General features: G+C 51.7%; 1 protein-coding gene across 1 annotated transcript in view; it reads right to left on the bottom strand.

The window, feature by feature from the left end:
• DHX32 (DEAH-box helicase 32 (putative)) overlaps positions 1–22,186 on the bottom strand; it is a 44,141-nt gene that overhangs the window by 16,601 nt on the left and 5,354 nt on the right. Inside the window, exons 2-3 of the mRNA XM_040991940.1 lie at positions 17,710–18,201; positions 7,383–7,576 (exon numbers count right to left, since the gene is read on the bottom strand). Of these exons, the coding sequence (XP_040847874.1) occupies positions 7,383–7,576; positions 17,710–17,988 (473 nt within the window). The 5' untranslated portion in view covers positions 17,989–18,201. The remainder of the gene's footprint in view (positions 1–7,382; positions 7,577–17,709; positions 18,202–22,186) is intronic.

Here is a 22,186-nt window from a genome sequence, read left to right as displayed (position 1 = left end):
CTCTCAGATTAATAAAATCTACAAACATACATGAGTAAAATATGCACTTGCTGTATGTGTTCACACAACTCTCACCCCCAGCATCAAAGAACAACCAAACCGAAGCCACTTACAAAGCAAGCACCTATTTGAGGCCATCAGGAAAGGGCAGGAATCACTAGTGATTTGCGTGGAACTTGCTGGTAGTTCTATTTTGGGGGTGGCCCCCGGATAGGCATGGCCTCATCTCCACAGGAGAGAACATTCCAGGAACAGATGTGGGTAAAGGTGGAGAAGCAGGAGCCGCAGGCTGAGGGCAAGTGCACGGGAGCGGGATGGAGGGCAGGCAGCCCACGAGAGGAACAGCAGGGCTCTCTGCAGGGCGTGGGGCTGGCCTCTAGTGGCATCGGCAGGTACACGGGCTGTCTGATGCATGACTTCACTGAATTTCAACAGGGGTGGAGTCTGGGCTGGGGTCTGAATATCCTCCATTTTAATGGAAAACTTGGCAATGCCATGGCATCAGGTGTGATGGGACTGGCGTGTCAGCCATGACTGTTTTATCATGATCTAAAGGTCCTCACGGGAACACGGTCACACTGGGCCCTCCCTGGCGATGGCCCCAGCCCCTGTGGAGCGAGGAGGGGGTTGGGGTGGCACAGGGAGCTGCGGCACACACACTGCAGCTACAACAACTTTGCTCTCTTTGCTTGCTACGTCCCTTCCCACATCCGCTCTTGGGAGTCATCTCTCTCTTTTTTTTTAATTGAAAAGTCAGATACACAGAGAAGAGACAAGACAGATGGCCAAAATCTTCCGTCCGATGGTTCACTCCCTAAGTGGCCACAATGGCTGGAGCTGAGCCGATCCAAAGCCAGGAGCCCAGAACTTCCTCCAGGTCTCCCACGTGGGTGCAGGACCCCAAGGCTTTGGGCCATCCTCGATTGCTTTCCCAGGCCACGAGCAGGGAGCTGGATGGGAGGTGGGGCCACTGGGATTAAAACTGGTGCCCACATGGGATCCCCATGCATTCAAAGCAAGGACTTTAGCCGCTAGGCTACTGAGCTGGGCTTGGGAATATTTCTTGAAACAATAAAAATAACTACCCTTCAACAATTCAACATTATGTGAATATCTGATATGATTTATACACTTTCATTATTGTTTGAAGACACTAGTTCTTCCCACTTTCTATCCATTTGAACTATCACCTTCTACTTATCCCTGTTCACAATGGTTCTGAGACTGTAATTTGCTAGTCAGGTTGACCCCTGCTGGCCCAGAGCAGAGCTGAGATCTGAGGAGGGGGTGTCTCATGTCCCCTGGGACTGACGTAGAGTGGCCACAACTGCTGTGTAAGCAATCAAGTTTAAGCTGATCATGCGCTTTGCATGTAACAGGCAGAAGGCGACCCTGGGACCAGCCCTGAACCACACTGTGGCACCTGGCCTCCAGCAGAAGGCGACCCTGGGACCAGCCCTGAACCACACTGAGGCACCTGGCCTCCAGCACGTGACCCTAGAACCAGCCCTGAACCACACCGAGGCACCTGGCCTCCAGCAGAAGGCGACCCTGGGGTCAGCCCTGAACCACACCGTGGCACCTGGCCTCCAGCAGAAGGCGACCCTGGGGTCAGCCCTGAACCACACTGTGGCACCTGGCCTCCAGCAGAAGGTGACCCTGAGGCCAGCCCTGAACCACACTGTGGCACCTGGCCTCCAGCACGTGACCCTGGGACCAGCCCTGAACCACACTGAGGCACCTGGCCTCCAGCACGTGACCCTGGGACCAGCCCTGAACCACACTGAGGCACCTGGCCTCCAGCAGAAGGCGACCCTGGGACCAGCCCTGAACCACACCGTGGCACCTGGCCTCCAGCAGAAGGCGACCCTGGGGTCAGCCCTGAACCACACTGAGGCACCTGGCCTCCAGCACGTGACCCTGGGAGCAGCCCTGAACCACACCGTGGCACCTGGCCTCCAGCACGTGACCCTGGGACCAGCCCTGAACCACACTGTGGCACCTGGCCTCCAGCAGAAGGCGACCCTGGGGTCAGCTCTGAACCACACTGAGGCACCTGGCCTCCAGCACGTGACCCTGGGACCAGCCCTGAACCACACTGTGGCACCTGGCCTCCAGCAGAAGGCGACCCTGGGGTCAGCCCTGAACCACACTGAGGCACCTGGCCTCCAGCACGTGACCCTGGGAGCAGCCCTGAACCACACTGTGGCACCTGGCCTCCAGCAGAAGGCGACCCTGCTGGACAGTAGTAGCACTTGTCACACCACTGGTGGGGGAGTTTTGCACAATCCAGGCCACTCCTTTCACAGAGGATGTTTGGAAATTTTTTCCTGATGTCCTCTGAAACACTTCCTGGTCACCATTTTTCTCTTTTTTGGGATTGCTGTGTATTCTTTCACTGCAATCCAAGACTTAGCGCAAGCTCTCATTTGCTAGCCCATTCCCCAAGTGCCCGTACCTGGACGGCTGCAGCTGGGCTGGGTCCAAGTCAGGAGCCAGAAACAGCCCAGATCCTGCATGTGGGTGTCAGGACCCTGACGGCTTGAGGCATCCCTGCATTTCCCAGGGAATGCCCTGGAGGGACCTGGACGAGTCCAGGCACTTTATGTGGGACAATATGGTGTCTTAACTGCGGGTGAAATTCTTGCTCCTGCAATAAATCTTAGTGGTGAGCAAATCCTATGCTGGATCCCAAGAAACCACCAAGTCTGGGAGTAAGTATTCTTGGGGATCCTGACAAGGGACCAGGGGACCCGGGTCATGTGGGGGTGCTGTGACCCCAAGGCCCACAGCACCATCTCGTGTTTATCAGGAAGGAGGCCCAGAGGGGGGCGGTCGCCCGCGGGGCTGCAGCCAGGGTAGTTCTCTGGGTGTCTGTCCCTCCGCCGTGACCGCCTTCTGGGCCCCAGGACTTTGGGGGTGAGCAGCCTCAGCGCCGCCTTGCTCATCGCTCCTGTTCTCGTCCACAATGGCCAGATGAGCAGTGCTAAGTCACTGCTTTTCTACCACTTAAGGAAACATCCTGATTACCACAGCACTACACTCCGTGCAAGACACAGACACTCGCAGATCCTGTGTGGAGCTCGATGGCCGACCCAGAGGCACAGAGCAAAACACGTTCTAATCTGTGCTACCTCTTTGGCGTGAGGAAATCTCCATTCCCCTTTCAGCAGAACTCATCCATGCCCCACGAGATGCACGAGGCATCTGTGTTCCGTCGATGCGTTAGAATTCGTGAGGAACATGGGACAGTGACTAGTGACTAGTGAAAAACTGGGCAAACGGAGACTCTGTGATGGACTATGTCAATCAGTGGATTCTTCAACGACCTCATAGTGCTTGGAGTGGCAAGGTGGGCAGCAACTCAGAACTGTTGAACCATCAAAACCACTTGAGCAAGGATCTCAGAGCATGCCCCACCTCAGGGACCTGGGGTGCGTGGGAGACTGGGTGGGGCTTCTCCCGTAATATCCCATCCCCCTTTACTTCAAATACATGAAGGAAACATTACGCAAATAATAGTCTTACCCACTTTCCTGTAGCCCCTGAACCTTTTTACCCTAATTAACTATGTAAAGATTGTCAAAAATATAATTTAAAAAATGGAAAAAGTTTTAAAAAAAAGAAAACCCACTAGACTAGGCAAGAAGGCCTTCCCCATTACATAAACACTAACGAATCACAGAGCTTGGTCCTAAAACTTACTTATACATCTCCGTTTTATTCCTACTTAACACAAAGAGGTGTACCTTACCTTTGTGTTAGTAAGTTACTGTGTATATAATGCTTTAAAAAGTGCTGTTGCTGGGCCTGGCATGATGGTGTAGTGGCTAAAATCCTTGCCTTGAAAGCACTGGAATCCCAAATGGGCGCTGGTTCTAATCCCGGCAGCTCCACTTCCCATCCAGCCCCTTGCTCGTGGCCTGGGAAAGCAGTCCAGGATGGCCCAAAGCCTTGGGACCCTGCACCTGTGTGGGAGACCTGGAAGAAGTTCCTGGCTTCTGGCTTCAGATCAGCTCAGCTCTGGCAGTTGTGGCCACTTGGGGAGTGAATCAGCAGACAGAAGATCTTCCTCTCTGTCTCCTCCTCTCTGTATATCTGACTTTTCAATAAAAATAAATAAATCATAAAAAAATCCATTCATAAACAAGGTCTTTAAAAGTTCATTAAAACTGCATATGGCAAAGCTGAATGAATTTCAAATTTTTCTGAATCAAAATAAATTTTTTTTCCTTCCTTCCTTTTTAGCAAAGTTCAACAGAGAGAAACATACCTAGTGCGAGTCATGGGCTTCCTTTCACTGGGATTTTTCCTGCCCTTTCTCATGGCGCCCTCACACACGCACACACACACACACACACACACACACACACACACACACACACACACACACAATTAATCTGATTTTAAAGAAAACCTGAAAACTTTGACAACTTTTTGGATTTCAAAACTAAAAAGAGCAGTATTTGAAATCTTGCATTTTTATAGATTGTGCTATGCAGCTCAAAAGGACTATTTTGGGTATATAATACTCAGGTGTCTGCTGTTTAAAAAAAGGCCTGAAAAAAGCTCAAAGTTGAACTAAAAAATGGTTATACATAGAATCCAAAAAGTGGTACTAGGCTTAATGATGTCTTTAAAGGGTTACAAAGTAGAAAAAAAATGAAATATAGAATATTATATTTTATAATCAGCAATGAAAGTTAAATCGTGATTTAAATAGCTAATTACTCTGAGTTTATTCAAAATTACAGCTAGTATTTCTCTCCAGGAAAATGAATCTGGTTCCAATTATAAAGACAGAATTACAAGTGGAATTTGGAAACGGGCTCCCGCGTGCCCGTGGCGTGCAGTGGTCACGTATATTACTTTAGCTCTCCTGGTCCTCCTGGCAGGGACACTGAGCAGCCGCGTCCTGGGGAGGTCAGAGGGTTGCCTATCCGTGAGCGGTGCCAGGAGGAAACAAGGTGACAGAAGGGCTTTTCAAGTCTCAGCCTCTTGGCTGGCATCGATGCTGCAGAGCACTGCTGACCCTGCGCCGTGGAGGATGAGGAAAGCAAAAGAGCCCCAGCAAAAGGTGTAGCTGTCAAGTGAAGCCGTAAGAACAGGGAGGGCCAGCATCGCGCACAGCAAGCCAAGCCACTGCCCGTGCCACAGCATCCCGTCTCCTAGTGCCACGTCAGGTGCCAGCGCAGCTCCCTGCTGGGCTCCTGGGAAAACAGCAGCAGGCAGCCTAAGCATCTGGGCTCTTGTGCTTACGTGAAGATCTGGAAGGAGCTCCTGGTTCCTGGCTTTGGCCATTTGGGGATGAAGATCTCTCCCTTTATCTAACTCTGCCTTTCAATTAAATCTTACGAGAGATCAAGGCAGCGCAGCAATGCAAAGGGAGCAGAACCTGCAGGGCCGCCCACGGCACTTCCTCTGTCCCGGACACGGGCCCCGGTCCTCAGCTGCAGCACAGCTGCAGGTGCTGGTCCACATTAGCCAAGGAATGCTGTGCGCAGATCAGAACTGAGCCGGGCTTGGTACGCGCTCTAGGTCTTCCTTTAGCCATCAGAACAAGTGCCTGTGCTTTCACCATAAAACCCACAAAAATCACCTCCAAAAGTGACCAAAGTTTAGAGGGTGAAGCATGTCTCTGAGCTCCGCTGACCACATTCTTACCTTTCCCAACAGTTATTTACCTCTGTAGCACAAAATAAACAAAACAAAACAAAACAAAATAAAATAAATAAAGGGCCCGGTGCCTTGGCCTAGCAGCTAAAGTCCTCAGCTTGAACACGCTGGGATCCCATATGGGTGCTAGTTCTAACCTAGGTGGCCCTGCTTCCCATCCAGCTCCCTGCTTGTGGGAAAGCAGTTGAGGACGACCCAAAGCCTTGGGACCCTGTACCCATGTGGGAGACCCGGAAGAGGTTCTGGGTTCCTAGCTTCGGATCGGCACAGCACCACTCGTTGCGGTCACTTGGGGAGTGAGCCATCAGACGGAAGATCTTCCTCTCTGTACATATCTGACTTTGCAATAAAAAAAAATAAAATCTTAAAAAAAATTAAGAAAATAAGAGCTAGAGAATCAGGCATTCATAATTTTTAATTATCTTAATATTAATTAAGGAAAAAGCTGTTAAAATGCTTCATTTGAAAGATAACTACACTCACAAGTTCTTTCCAGAAAGTTCCACAGTCCAGTGGTGTCACAGATACAAAAATCAATGCATCAGCTTTAGACCCCCAATCAGAATGATCATTTAATTAAAACAGAGATCATCTGAAAGATTGCTGCAAAAATACAGAATGAGTCTGCAGCTTTTCCACGGGCACGTGTGGGCCTGTCCCACTCACTAGCTGCTGAGGAGAGGCTAAGCTTCAGAGAGCTTGCTGCGTGCTTCTGGTCACCCATGGATGAGCGCACACTAACTCCACACTGGGAGACCAGAACTGCACCAGCGTGCCGGCAGCTGGCTCTGGCGGCCCGGGGCGCCACTACCACAGCCAGGGAGCCACACACCCCGCATGGAGCAAGTGTGCGGAAGCCACCCCCGCCGGCTGGCCCAAGGCCGAGCTTCCTGCGTGCTGGGCATGGTATGCAGGCAAGCCACACCAGCAGCCCCGGACCCCTCGGCCGGCCCCTGGATGGACAGGTGCCCTGACCTACGGGGCCAGATGTTAGATTGCCTGAGGACCACTGGGCCAAAATAATGATTTTTGTCTTCTTTTTTCTACTTTACTTGTCCTTTTTTTGTTCGTGTCAAGCTTTTGAATACTTACTCACAGGAGATCTCACAATGAATCTGAACGACCACCAAGAGATTTACCCCAGTCCCAGCAAGCGCAGCGCAGGCTGTGGGGAGCCCTGCAACCCTGAGAACGCAGCGCGACAGACGCAGGTCTGAAGCACCGTGACGGAGGGAGACAGCCAGCGCTGGGAAGCCCAGGACGGAGTTTTATCTTTCACAGCACGGGAGAGCTGGGACCCTCGTGTGGCCTGGAAGAATGGGACAAGCCCTGTGCATTCCGAGGCACAGGGCTGGTGGGCATGGAGGCGTGTGGGCACCCAGAGAGGGATGGTCCCACAGTGGCTCCCGACAACAACGCAGGGCTGCCGTGAGGCAGTGCTCTATAAGTAGACTTTGAAGCCCTTCGGGGGCCAAACTCACACTTGTGCCTTCTTCCTGAGGATGATGGGAGTCATGGAAGAAGCTGAGATGCACAATTTCTGATGTTAGCAATATGAGAAAGCAGCTGGTCTGTCAGGCAGGTGACAGAGGCCAGCGGCCATTACTCACAGACGCTGGACACAGCGCAAGCATCAGGCTCTTTGGGACTGCCACACCCACGCCAGAGAGTCATCAGGGTAGCAGAGGAAACTTGCAGAAACCAACCTCAGGATTGTTTCACTGGTACAGCAATTCTCAAAAGGGATCACGTAGCCGACTTCATGACCAATGTTAACGTCCATCTCGTCGGCCACCCGCAGCGCGAGCTGAACCGCAGTCTGCTTGTGGGCCTGCGTGCATATCACGCCCCCGTGCTGGTAGCGGACCGAAAGGCAATATTCAGCACACCACTGAGGAACCTTCAATGGGAAAGAGACAGGGTCAGCTCCCGCTGTGAGCACAAGGGCAGACAGGGGCCCGGCTTACAGCAGGGCCCCATCCACCACTGAATCAACAGTGGGCTGCAGGGCAGCGCATTAGCAAAGCTCTGAACACTGTGGTATGCACGCCTGTTACGAGTAAATGGAGACAAGAACGCGCGTTGGCAGGGGAGCTGTGCAACCGTCGACCCCAGTCCGACTTCGAGAGGGAAAAGGAACCAAGGGCAAAACGGAGCGATATTTCTCATCTAGACTGTGTGTCTGCAAAGGCTTACATATTTTCAGATGTTTACTACTGTTCTAGTTGTAAGAAAGTCCCACTTAAAATACAGTTTCTGGTATCAGCTACTGCCCTTTCATCAATGTAAATATTAAGCAGTCTTTAGATAAAAAAAAAAGTCACTCAATTTTAAAGATTTACACTTAAGTCTAAATAATCGTAACATATATCTAGGTAAGCATACTTAACGCTTCTCTGCAATTAAGAGCCAAAATATTCCATTACTTTATTATCTAACGACACTTTGAAATAAACCTAGTGAGATGACCAATCATCTAGATTTGGAAAGAGTCAACCACACAAGGCTGTCTGAAGCCATTTCACTTTTAAAACCCTTTTATCTGGGCCCAGCGTGATAGTGCACTGGTTAAAGTCCTCACTTTGAACATGCTGGGATCCTATATGGGTGCTAGTTCTAAAACCAGCAGCCCCACTTCCCATCCAGCTTCCTGATTGTGGCCTGGGAAAGCAGTCAAGGATGGCCCAAACCCTTGGGACCCTGCACCCGTGTGGGAGACCTGGAGGAAGTTCCTGGATCCTGGCTTCGGATCGGCTCAGCTCCCAGCCGTTGCAGCCTCTTGGGGAGTGAACCATTGGACGGAAGATCTTCCTCTCTGTCTCTCCTCCTCTCTGTATATCTGATTTGTAATAAAAATAAATAAATCTTTAAAAAGTCTTTTATCTAAAACATACTACAAAGCAACTGATTTTTATCAACTTCATTTGTAACAGAATGCTGGCTGAACCAGCGTGTTTATTCATAAGGCACTGTCAATAAGCCACATTCTATTGTACACATTGTTTTTTTTTTTAAGATTTATTTTTATTATTTTTTTATTGGAAAGGCGGATATACAGAGAGGAAGATCTTCTGTCCGATCATTCATTACCCAAGTGAGCGCAATGGCCGATACTAAAGCCGATCCGAAGCCAGGAGCCTCTTCCGGATCTCCCACGCGGGTGCAGGTTCCCAAAGCTTCAGGCCACAGGCAGGGAGCTGGAAGGGAAGCGGGGCTGCCGGGATAGAACCGGCACCAATATGGGATCCCGGGCGTGCAAGGCGAGGACCTTAACCACTGCGCCACCGCGCCTCGCCGGGCCCTGCACACATTGTTAAAACTATCCTTCTCAGACTGTCGGAAAATACAACTAGCGGGGCCCTGCACACATTGTTAAAACTATCCTTCTCAGACTGTCAGAAAATACAACTAGCGTGTTTGGAAGTTGCAACATTTTAAATTATCTTGAGATTTACTAGACTCATGAAATTCTGGGGTTTTGATCCTCTCTGTAATTTGAAGAACAAACCTAACTTACAGAATGTATTAATCACTGCAAATGCTCTTGGGTAACGCATCCCTCATGACTAAAAGCACACCAGTACTCCCTCTATGTTAAGATAGGTTCGAACCACAGCCTTTACTCAATGCCTGCTTCATTCTATGAAAGGAGAAAACGTAAGAAACTGCTTTCCCGAAGCCTGGACCGATGGCCAGACCCAGGAAATCCACAGCTGGGGGCTGCAGGTCTAGCGCCCTGCTTACCTGCTCCACCTCTCCACCAACCTAGGCTCTGGTGTCCTTACCTGTAAGTGGGCCGAGTGGGGCACGGCTCCCCACAGGGCTCCCTGCTGCCCCAGGTGTGAGACCTCGCAGCACACGTCCTGGGCTGCTGGCCCTCTGCCAGAACCAATCCATCTTGCCAACTCAGCAACCCCAGGATTCAACCCCAGGATTGGTGAAAGACATGTTGATTTCTTAACCTGTCCAGACACTTTTAAATTCTTTGATTATATGTCATCTATCTTTAGTCTCCAATTTACGTCAGAATTCCCAGCTTTTGTCTCTATCACTCCCTAGTAGTCAATTTTTATTGCTGCCACATTCTTGCTGTTTAAACTGACTCCCTTCGCTTCAGGGTCCACAGCTGGGTCCCTAGCCAAGATGTCAAGCATCCGTCATGTGAAAATGCAAGGAAACTGCTTGTCTGAGTCAGCCTCCCATATCTAACCGAGGATCCAAAGCACAGTGGAGATAATAGCTATTTGCACAGACGGAGGGGAGAAGGCCTGGGCTCCGGACTTGGCCAGGGCCATGACATAAAGTCGGGCAGCATTGCTGCGGCTGAAGTCTACACAGTGCCCACCAGCTGCCAGTTAAACAACAGAAGAGAGCGTGTCAAAAGTACAAACTCTAACAGGAGCAGCATCAAGCTCTCTTCTGATGGTGCTGGTGGCCCGGGGGAGAGCCATCCTGGGGTCACAGAGCTGGCCAGGGCCTCCAGCTGGCCCTGGGGCAAGCAACCTTGCTGAGGCAGCACAACCGGAGCGGCCCTGTCTTCCAGTTCTTGGTGAGCATGATGCCACCGCATTGCCACAGAAACCGGGAGACCTGCTGGCAGTGGGACATTGCAGGGACTTTGGCAGCATCCAGGGCCAGCACTATGGAGCCTGTCCTCCTCTACAGTGAGAGCGGCCATTGAAATGGCGGGGTGCTCCTTCCTGCAGCACCTGGCCACACAGACCGTGCCCTCTCTAGTCCTGCTTTAAAAGGCCGGGCACTGCTGTCCTGTGCTCCAGAATCCTCCAGGCTTCCAAGCTCCCGGCCGTGACTTCCTGACTGCAGTTCACGGAGCTCTGTCCAGGCACACTAACGTCTCACCCACATGCCAGCAACAGTGCCCGTCTTCGGCCCTCTGAGACAGCAAATCACTGAGCAAGGGAGTCCGTCCTTGCGCTCAGCAGTTGCACTCTCCACCAGCACGTGCTGCTTCATGGAGTGTCTGCCGATGTCGCCCAGGCGGCAGCCGAGGAGGAGCCATGGCTGCTGGCAGGGAAGCCACGGCCATGGCCCATGGGGCACAAGCTATGCCTCCTCCGTCTCAGACGATGACAGTGACGCTAAGCCAAACTGCAAACAGCAGAAAGAAGAGAAACGCCAAGTTCTCGGTCCCGTTTTCTAGAACTCCCCCTTTTCCTGATCTGAGTCACCACGGGCAAGCTGAGGCACACGTTCTGGAGTGACTGCGGCAAGCCCCAAAGTACCGGCCAAGACGCATCCCAGCACAGCTGCAGATGGTACACTCATCACGTCACCCCATGTCACACCTCGAGGAACTCCCCCTTCTGCCTGCTCACAGGCGCCGGGCAGGCAACTGCAATGTCATGGTCCAGGACAGGCAGCAGCACCACGTCACGTCGCAAGGAACTGCCCTCTGCTTGCCCATGGGATCCAGGCCCGCGGCTACAGATGTCAGGCCCCAGGGGAGGCTGCACTGTCCTGTCGTGTCACCTCACGTCACAAGGAAGTCCAGCCTCTCTGCCTGCTCACGGGCGCTGGCCTGCTTCCTGGACACTCCTTGTCTTGAATTCGGTTCTCTTCCAGGAGACTTTTGGGCAGCTCTGCACCTGTCCCAGTGAAGGACTCCCTGCCTGTGAGTGGGCTCGTCATGGGTCCCCGACCCCCAATATTCAGAAGACAGGATGCTGCAGGTCCCACATGGGCCCCACAGGCACCAAGAAACCAGAAATCTTGGCACCTTTCTGCGGATCACTTCCTTTTTTTTTTTTTTTTTTCCAGAAGAAACACTGGATTCAGGCTATTCAGTGTGACTTTAAAGCTCTAAGTCTTTACTCAGCATAAGGTGTACAAGGTGGTTAAAAAAAAGAAAAAGGAAATTGGCTAACATATAAAATAAATAACCCTATTTGTAATGCAATTTGCCTGGAGTTCTGGCAATAGACACGCCCCAGATCTACATATTTGATCTAGAAGCTTTGTGAACTGAAGTGTATAAATACTTTCATGATAAATTCATTTAATAATCTTTTTGGGTTCTATCAGCGCCTTCTCTAGACACACTCCTGTCTGTAGGTGCCCTGCTGTTGCCCAGATGCCGCCTGGCTGGGCTTGTACAGGCTGTGGGGAGAGCCAGTGTTCACGGGCAGCGGTGCCAGCCTGCACTCCTGGCCTTAACTGCTGCTGCCGGAGAAAGAAGCACTGGGCCTCCGTCCGCCCTGTCTGCTGACACAGGGAGGTGAGAGGAGTGCAGGCCTCGTCCACTGCACTCAGGGACCAGGGGCCCGCACCACAGAAAGGCAGGCCAGGGTCTGGATTCACAAGACCTCCAACAGGGACCTGCGGCCAGATTTGGGTCAGTCAGGGGTGTGGTAGGGGCCTCACTGGTGCACAAGCTCTCCTCGCTGCCACTGGGGCCAGAGCACACCCGCACAGGCAACACCAGCGTGGAAGGTCCCATCCTTCCAAGTGCTGCCAGACCCTGGGTGTGCCTGTATGTGTGTGCGCCTGTGTGTGCCTCTGTGCCTGTTTGCGTGCACCTGTGTGTGCGCCTGTGTGCCTGTGTGTGCCTCTGTGTGCGCCTGTATGTGTGCCTGTGTGTGCCTCTGTGCCTGTGCACCTATGTATGTGTGTGTGTGTGTGCCTGTGTATGCGTGTGTGTGTGGTTAAGCAAGAAGGAGGGCATGTGGAGGATGACCTTGGCAAAGCACACCACCCTCTCTATGCCTGGCACAGCCCTGTACCAGTGGCCCCCAAGCCCTCATCTGGCAAGTCCATGCTGCCAGGCTGCTTCCTCTTCCACTTTCTGCTCTTAATGTCCCCAGTGTGTGACATGAGGGGTGCCGCTCCCCTAGCCACTTTAAGGCTGGGATGAGAACCAAGGCTCCCCAAACTGAAGGCACCTTACTGCATGCCAGCTCCTCCAGCTGAGTCCTTCAGTGACCCCTCAGCACCAGGTGTCACAACCCCAGCCTGCTGTCACAATGCACTCAGATCCGGGCATGGAGTGGGGGTGTCAGGCAGCACCCACCGGAAGTCAGTGTTGGGCAAGGAACAGGTGCCCTCGGCCACTCAGCTGTTCCATGGCACCTCGCTGACCCACATGCCCAGGGACATTTCAGGACCAATGCTGGAGGCAGAAGCCAGTAGCACAGCTCTGTGACTCCTGCCTTCCCTGCAGGTGTCTGCTCTGAAAGCCTCGTGGGAAAAGGCTGTGGGAGCAGAGGGGCTGTCCACTCCTCCCCACGGCAATGACACTGCTGGCGCCACAGCACCTGAACCACATAATCCATGGACAGGGTGGCTCTGACCAGACTTGAAGTAGTTTAAATTTTTACAACTCAGGAATAAAACAGTGTCACATAAACTCTGTAGCCAAGTTGTTAAATAAACAACCAGTGCTTCCAGCAGACATATTGGTTTGGAACAAGCCCATTTTCTCACTATATTTGTGCTTACGCTGAGGATACACATTGCTGCCTGTTTTCCTGCCTCCCCCCACTTAACAGAAAACCAAATTAATTAAAATGATAAAGACATAAAAAAACACAAGCCCGGTATGATAGTGTAGTGGTTAAAGTCCTTGCCTTGAACACGCTGGGATCCCATATGGACACCAGTTCTAATCCCGGCTGCTCTACTTCCCATCCAGCTCCCTGCTTGTGACCTGGGAAAGCACTGGAGGACAGCCCAAAGCCTTGGGACCCTGCACCCGCGTGGGAGACCCGGAAGAAGCTCCTGGCTTCAGATTGGCGCAGCTCCGGCTGTTGCGGCTGCTTGGGGAGTGAGTCATAGGACGGAAGATTTTTTTTTCTATCTGCCTTTCCAATGAAAATAAACAAATCTTAAAAGAAAAAAAGAAAATAAATAAAAAACACAAAGGAAACCAGTGCTAGGCATTAAAACAGCACACAGTAAAAATTCTCACCTTTACAGATCATGTTTGCTAAAAGGAAACTCACGGAGCACGTATTTAAAAGCCCCTTTCCCCCTTGCATTTTAGTGTGGATTCAGTATAGATTAGCAATTCTGAAAACCAGCTGTGAGCACTGGAAGACTCCAGACAAGTAAGAGAAGGCTCTAGACGACCACAGCCGCAGACTGAGGAGCAGGGCCGCAGGCACAGGGCGGAGACACGCCAACCCTGCAGGCCACCCTGGGCTGGCAGCCTGGACTCGGGGTCTCTGAGAACATGGGTCTGACTTTCTAAATACTGTTCTCCACCTGAAGGACGCAGGACTCCGCAAGGAAAGGCTGCTTCCTAGCCTGGCACAGGGTGCACACATGTTGGGCCCAGCACAGCTCACTGCATGCAGAAGCAAAGGAGTGGTCAAAGGCCATGGGGTCAGGCCAGGAGATGGGCCGCTTGGAGGCTGCGGCATTGCCACCCCAGAGAGCACTTAACAAGGGAATGACTTACAGCCATGGAACAAAAGGAAATCTAACGTACCCCATGGACACAAATAAATGACCAGGTAAATGATAATGACAAAAGAATTTCAAATAATAAATGCAGAACATATATCAGAGTGATACAAACCATCATTTGGTTACAACTGATACCATGACTGAAAAGTAAAACTCGCCAAAGGATGCTGACTCTGAGTGTGGGCTGGGAAGCAGTTTTGCCCCGTTTTAGAGCAGGTATCTGACAAATGCTGAGGGGGAGGCATCCACTTTGAACAGCAGAGAGCCAGCAGACAGCTGCTCAGCCAGCACTGACCTCAACCTCCCAGCCGGGGAAGAATGGACTGGCTGTGCCTTCTGACACAGCTCGCCCATGGGGCCCACGGCACTGGGTGCCTCAGCCAGACTGTAACCTTAAAGCACAGCACACATGTCCAGACTAGGCACCTTCCACAGCTCGTCAACCGGGAGCTGCAGGCCTGCAGCCCACGTTAGAGCATCCAGGCTAGTGTCCAACTCTGCTCCAGGTCCAGCCTCTCCCTGGCGGCCATCCTGGGAGGCTGCAGGCGGCGGCTCCCTGAGGACATCCGGACTGAGCTCGGGCTGGTCTCACCTGGCTGCCACAAGTATTTACAGAGTCAATCAACAGAGGGGAGCTCGCGCTGTCTGTTGTCCATTTGTCTGTAACGGTCTCACTGCCTCAGAGAGAGAGAGAGTGGCCTTTACTCTGAACACAACGCCAAGGTCGCCAAGGTCGCCAAGGTCACCAAGGACACGCACACCAGGGAGGTGCCTTATATATTGGTGGGAAATTGATGAATGCAATTCTCCAGAAACGATCAGCACGCACTGCGACAGTATGTTTCAGGCTCAGATGCTGACACGCGACTGCGTGAGCACTCACGGAGCCTGGGGGAGCTCAAAGCCATCGTGGCCTCCACTTACTCGGGGCTGAGAGCAAAGACACGCATGTGAGTGTGGTGGAAGTGGGAGAGAGAGAATGAGGGGTGGGGTACAGAGTTACATTTGGGGCACCTGCATGAATAATGAGAAAATCTCATCACTATCTTTTTTTGTAAAGTCCGAAATTATTACAAACTTTAAAAACGTTTAAACTTGCCATTTGTCCATGGTGTTCAGGAGACTTTACATTCATTTAGTTAGCAACATTATCTTGATAAACAGAAGCCATTCATTGTAGTAACAACTCCTCCCAACAACCAATCATAATAAAATCTTGATACTAAAATACCAAGATTAAGAAATGTCCACTGTCAAGTCGGTGCCTGCGTCACACTGCACTCAGAACAAGCAGGCGTCGGGGACAGCAAGCACCGCAAAGGCTGTAGTATTGATTAGCGGGGAGGATTCCTTCCATCCCAGCAGGAAGGCCACACGTTAACAAGCCACACTGCGTCATCCAAAGGCAAAAGACAGGTGACCTCTGCGGTCTGTCGTCATGCTTACATCACAACAGCCTTCAATTTCAGGGTAAAATGCATATCTCATTTGAATCGAAACTCAATTAGAAACGCTTGTTTTTTCCCACTCACTGGAAGGTGTTCCTAAGTGTCCAACACTGGGTGCTGAGGGCGCAGCACCCTGAAATGAAGATGCCACCCTGGAGTTCACCTGTCTGGCACACTGGCTACCAAGAGAAACTGCAGACAGAGAGGCTGGGGGCCGTCCTTTTACAAGAGTCGCAGGGGTGGCCCAGCAGGTGGAAGCAGCGTTACCCTGCCCAGCAACCTTCCCTCTGTTACAGGGGCCCCACCTCCCGGGTTCAGCTGACCCAGGCTCCTCCTGGCTCCTCCTCCCCTTGCTGAAGGAAATGATGGCATTGAAGCCTGAGGTTTACACCCTTTCCTTGAGGTCTACTCCAACCTTCTGCTCATTCGTCTGGGTGTTTCCCATCTTCACACAAGGTGCACCTGCGCGTTCTGTTACTCTGTCTTTTGTTACAGGGAATGCTAGTTAAGAACAATGAAAGGCAGAAAAATTTGCTTCTGTCTCTGCAACATTACCCCAATTAATAAAAGGAAAAGAAAACCTCACTACAACTGCATGAGCAGGACCCTCAGGGACCTGGCATGGGTGGGAGGCTGGGTGGGGCTTCTCCCTTTATCTCTCCCCTTACCCAGGATACAGAAAGAAAGAATAGCATTAATGTGGAAACAACGGTCTTACCCACTTCCCTGTAGCCCTAGACCCTTTGTGCCCTAATCAGCTACGTAAAGATGATCAAAATAAAACAATTAAAAAAAAATGAAGAAAAGCTCATTAGGGTTGGCAAAGGTGCAGTGCTGACATCCCACTCAGGCAGAAGTTCAAGTGCACTTGTGACCCAGCTTCTTGCCAAAGCACCGGAGAAGCAGCAGAGGCCGGCCAAGTGCTCGGGCCGCCATCTACACGAGACACAGGCGTCTGGCTCTCGCCTGGCCCAACCCACTGGGGAGGGAAGCAACAGAAGGGAGACCAGCCCCTTCTCTCCCAAAGAAAGAAAGAAATCTTTCATAAAACAAGTAAGACAAGGGCATTAGAATAGGGCAGCTCCAGCTTTTTAAGTTCCCTCATTAGTAAACTAAAGCCCAAAGTACACACTAAAATGAAACTGGAGATTTCACCAACCAGAGCTGCCGGCTAACCTCCAATTCTTACCAACCAACAGCTGCTGTCTCCCTCCCTCCCGAGCAAGCTGGCGCAAGGAGCCCCTTCCGGCTGAGCATGCCTGCCTCGGGCTCTAGTCTGTCTTCACACCAACAGCATCGTCTTTTTCTTTAATTTGAAAGGCAGAGTTACCAAGAGAAGGTGGCAGATACAAAGAGAGAGAGAGACAGAGGGAGAGAGAGATCTTCCATCTACTCTTTCACTCACAAATGACCACAAGAACCAGAGCTAGGTTGGCCCAAAGCCAGGGGCCAGGTGCTTCCTCCAAGTCTCCCACATGGATACAGGGGCCCAATGACCCAAGCCATCCTCTGCTGCTTTCCTAGGTCATAGGCAAACAGCTGGATTGGAAGTGGAGCAGCTGGGACACGCACTAGTACCGTATGGGATGTTAGTACCTCAGGTGCAAGGTTAGCCTCACACCCCTTGGCACCACTCCCACACATCTTCACTTTCAAACCCACACTGAAGTCTGTCAGAACTCTAACCCGTGCCCTAGACCCAGAGCATGCAGCCCAGGCCTGGGTCACCTGGTTACACTGAGGCCTGTCAGAACTCTAACCCGTGCCCCAGACCCAGAGAACGCAGTCCCAGGCCTGGGTCACCTGGTTATTTAGAAATAAGAATTTCTTGGTGCTTTTGAATTTTGGCAGCCACTTTACCAACAAGCACATGCACGCGTCCTGGTTATCAGACCACTGGGCACACACAGAGAGAGGTTCTCCCTTAATTCACAGTGGGCAGCAATATCTCTCAGACCTTTTAAAGTCTAACAGGTACAACACACCAGGCAGAATGGATTTCTGCTTGCTATGAAGAGATAATTCAGTGGTCCACTCAGTACTAACCGAAGCATTACTGCAATGCAGCCGGCTTTGGAATGCCCCTGGACTGTGAGTGCTGCTTGGTTTAGTGCGATGGGTGACTGCTGTGAGCAGCACGTGGGCGGGCAGGGTCACTCACCTGAGAGCTCTTGCCACATTTGGCATCCCCTGAAACAATCACGACCTGGCTCTGGAGCAGGTTCTCCATAAAGGAGTACTTTTCTTTCCATATCGGAAGGTCCTCCCTTTCCTTCAGGAGCTTGTAGTAACGCGATGAGTACGGCAAGCCATCGAAAGGGTTCAGCTCCAAGTCCTCACAGGCCAAAACCCCCTCCTCATCCCCGTCGCTGGAATCCAGGGATTCTGGAAAATAGCGCTTCTCCGGGGATGAGTTTGGACTTTCTAGCTCTGCTTCCATCCTGTCCCACGGAGCTCAGGCGGCGGGCATGCCGCAGTCGAGTCCTGCTGGTCAGTGACCCATCGCGGAGCGGCTGCAGGCTCGCTGACTGGCACTGCTGCAGCGTGCGTCCCGGGACTTCAGTGCAGGCCTGCACTTCTCTCCAGTGCGTGCTCCTCTGAGCTGGCTGCCCTCAGCACCGCTCCGCACGTGAACCAACTGCCGGGAGACACACTGAAAAGCAAACCCAGAGCATGCTGTGAGGTAAGGCACAAATGCCAGAAGCAAGAATGTAGAGGCATCCAAGCCACAAAGCCTCACCGCTTTCTCTTAGCCAACTATCCTCTACAGAGAAGGCCAGCATCACTCAGGCTGAGCTGGTGGCCACTGTTGCCCAGGCCGGCTCGGAGACTGATCTGGTGGGGGCCCAGTGCCCGGGGCCTGACCCCCATGGCAGGCCTCTGCTTCTGAGCCCTTGTGAATAGACAGCCCCAGGGAACGCGAGGGGGACCGTGAGGCTACCCAGTCACGTGGTCGCCTAATCCCAGCACAAAAGAGAAGCCGGGCCCCTATTAGAGGCGGGGACTGGCCACAACAAAGTCTGCAATTACTAATTTTTTTAACAGTCTAAAGAAAAATATTAAAGAAACTTTTCATTTAACATTTGCTTATGCCAGTTTGGAGAGTCAAGCCAGGGAAGTCAAGTTATTCTTTCTTTCCATTTGAGGCTTTGGCTATTCTTATTCATTCAGTCTTTCGTTAATCAAACCTGAACTCTACAGCATATTTCTTGAGATTCTCAAACCTTAAAAACCCAGGAATTTCCAAAGAAAACAACAACAACTGCCCCCCCCATCTCCTATTCCAAAAGAGAAATTACTTGTGAGGAAAAAATTTATTCCCTCCATGTCAGCTTCCTTTTCCAACTACCAGTGATTAGAAAAAAAAATCTAAATGTAACCAGCATTGCTGAAAACCAGTCTCTTTCAAAATTAAAGAAAGTCAAATTTGTAAATTAGTTCCTGGTATGACATCATCAAACCGTGCTTCCGACAGCACCGGGCTAACGGCTGCTTCGGATGGGCTGGCTGGCAAATGGTGAGTAACACAACCCTTCTCCAGTGGTCAGTGAGGGTCAGGGAAGCCGTCAACAGCTCAAGGAGCCATCTAGAAGCTTGGGTTAATGAGGTCTCACCAAACATGCACAGGGTATTTTCAGGGTGAGAGCAGAGAGCTTGTGGATACACACACACAGGAAGAAGCCAGGACAGGCAGAGGCCAAGTGCCGGCCGGGAGAAGGACTTCTCAATCCTGTGCAGGTGACTTCTCCGGAACTCATCTTGAAAGCCATGTCGCATCAAGATGGAATGACAGGGGCATTCAGTGCCAGCACCCCAATGCAGGTTCCCGGCTTCTGGGGGGGAAGAAACTCCAGCATGACATCACCAGACAAGCTGGGGGTGAGGAGCTTCAAGTGCCAGGGTTCTACCAGAAGCTCCCAGTGCGGGTGGAGCTTTGGATCGGCACAGCTCCAGCCGCGAGGGAAGATCTTCCTCTCTGTCTCCTCCTCTTTGTATTTCTGACTTTCATAAATAAATAAATACATAACTAAATAAATAAATCTATCAAAAAATTGTAAAACCTCAACGTCATTTTTACCAAAGGCCAATGCTTCTCTGGGGCAGCTCTCTTCCTAGAGACCCGAGGCTGCCCCGGCCCCTTCCAGCTGCCAGGGTGCACGCGAGCACACTGCTCACCTGGCCATGTGGGAGCAGGCCGCCCATTCTCTCCCCCTGATCCTTGGAGGGCTGGAGTCTGTGACTTCTCTCCCCTCTCCCTCTGAATCTGAGCTGGCCCATGACTCACTGTGATCTAAGAACCCAGTGACGTGATGTGGAATCCCTTCCAGGGCACGCTCCTGCATGACACATTACTCCCGGGCGCCAGCTGCCAATCTGTGGGATACCCAACCCACACGGAGGGGCCACTGGGAAGAGGCACAGCTGGGCTTGCAGTCAACAGCAGCAAAAACCCCTAACCATGGAATGCAACCCGATGGAGCTTCTGCATGAGCAGGGCAGCCCGCTCCCCCAAGGCAGTGAGCCTACCAAATTCCGGGGTGACTGTCTGCTTTCTGCGGTCAGATCCACTCACAGCTTCACTTTGTCCTCTGCCTCCAGAGCACCAGGCAGGAGGCGTCCGGCTTCTCCCTGGGGAGCCCACTGCCACGTCACCCCGTAGGCTGCACACTTCCCCAACCCGCTTTCCGAGCTGGCACATGACAAGCAAGACAGACGTGTCCGACAGGAGCGCTTGCAGAGGCTGAGCCCACAGGAGGCTCTGCACTGATCCAGTCACTGAGAAGGACTCGTGGCTGCCACACAGCTTGGGTTCCAGGTCTGGAGGGCGGAGTTGCTTAGATCCACATGAGGCTGGGTGTTAGGAACTGTGACCCCAGAGACCATCAGCTCCCCTCACCCGTCTGCGACTAGAGTGAGCTGCGTTAATGTCTATTTCCTCCACCCCACAAGAGAACTGAACACACACTCGCAAGCCACACCTTGACAGTGCCAATCAAAAGAAGGAAGAAGAAATATTACAGTATGTTACAGGTAACTCAGAACCGAGCTGTTCTGTTAGGAATAAACCACATTGGACAGGCCTTCCGTGCAGGGCTTCCTGTGCCACAATGCAGACGCACAAGCCAACAGGGGCTGTGCTCTGAAGTCAGTCTAGTCTATCAAGTGAGCTTCAACAAAAGCAACTTGTTTCTAATTAGCCCACTGAGACAGAACACGGAGCTGGTATAGGAAGAGGCCACACCCCGGGCTTTCTATGGAAGTTCTCTGAGGGGCCAACGTTGTGGCACAGTGCGTTAAACCACTGCCTGCAAATCAGGCATACGTAGGAGCACCAGGTCTAGTCCTGGCTGTTCTGTATTCAACCAGAATCCCTGCTCAAGAGTCTAGCGAAGCAGTGCAAGATGGATCGAGTGCCTGGGCCCCTCCCTGCCACCCACAGGAGAGGCTGCAGGGAGCCACGGAGGTCAGGTGTAGCTGCCCGGCCACTGAGTGGGGCTGAACCAACAGATGAGAACCTCTCTAATTCTTCCAAATAAATAAATCTTTATCGTAAAAAAGGTTCACATTGCCTTTTTTTATTTGAAAGCCAGTTCCAGAGCCTCCTCCCCGCCGGTTCACTCTGCCCAACAGCTGGAGCCGCTGGAGCCGGGCTGGTCCCTAGTGTTGCTAATTTCTGGGTCTCCCCAGCACCTCAAACACTCCCTTGGTGAAGTGAGCTCTGGGCTCTGATGGGAGCAGCTTAGTGAAAGTTCACATTCACCCATGCACTCCTTCCCCACGTTCTCACTGTATCGGCTCAACAGACTCAGCCATTTCCTTCCCTCTTGTTCTGCGTTTATCATATATTTCCTGAAGCAAGATGACTTGCTGAGCCATCTCTGCAGCCCTAGCAAGACAAGGCACGGATTTGCATACACACTAAATGATCAACGAACTGATTAGAATGTTTCACAAGAGGGTCACCAAGGAATCTCAAGTGCCAAAGCACTCTGCAGGACTCTGGGCAGGATGGTGCTGGCCCGCCGACGGCTGCCAATTCCCCTCCAAGCACTGGTTTGTAGCAAGAGGAGGTGGTAAATGAACTCACAGCTTCCTTCCTCAAGAAGTTTTATTATTATAAAAGTCAGGTACACTAACTAGTTTAGTGGCATATTCTACCTGTATTCTGGCACAAACACCATAGCTAATGGCAAACCAGTATGACTGGTAATGGCCTGCAGACCACACTTGGAGAAGCCTCACTTCACACAACTATTAAACTAATGATAATGGTGACAATTACATCAATTAGCATTCATAGAGTGCTTACTGCATGCCAGGTGCCACATGAAGCACTTCATATAGATTATTTCGCCTATTCTCTCAGGGATCCCAGGAGGGTTTACTTGTTTATTTCCACTTTGCAAATGCAGGAAGCTTAGTCGGGAGAGATTCAGCTAACGTATGCAGCTGTGCTAAAGCAGGTGCTTCCAGTCAGGCAGTCCGACCCCAGCTTAAGCCAGGCCAGTGTACAGTGGCTGCTTGGCCACGTGATGCTGCTTCCTGACTGCGTCCCAGGAAGCAGGATCCCGTTACACCACCGTGGGAGACGGTTGGGTAACAACAGAACATGGAAAAACACAACACAGGACTGCTAA

This window comes from Ochotona curzoniae, unplaced genomic scaffold (assembly GCF_017591425.1).
Source record: "Ochotona curzoniae isolate NIBS_2020 unplaced genomic scaffold, NIBS_Ocur_1.0 contig_66, whole genome shotgun sequence".
NCBI classification, from domain to species: Eukaryota; Metazoa; Chordata; class Mammalia; order Lagomorpha; family Ochotonidae; genus Ochotona; species Ochotona curzoniae.
Note: the sequence above shows the minus strand (reverse complement) of the source record. Positions and strands in the feature narration are given on the sequence as shown.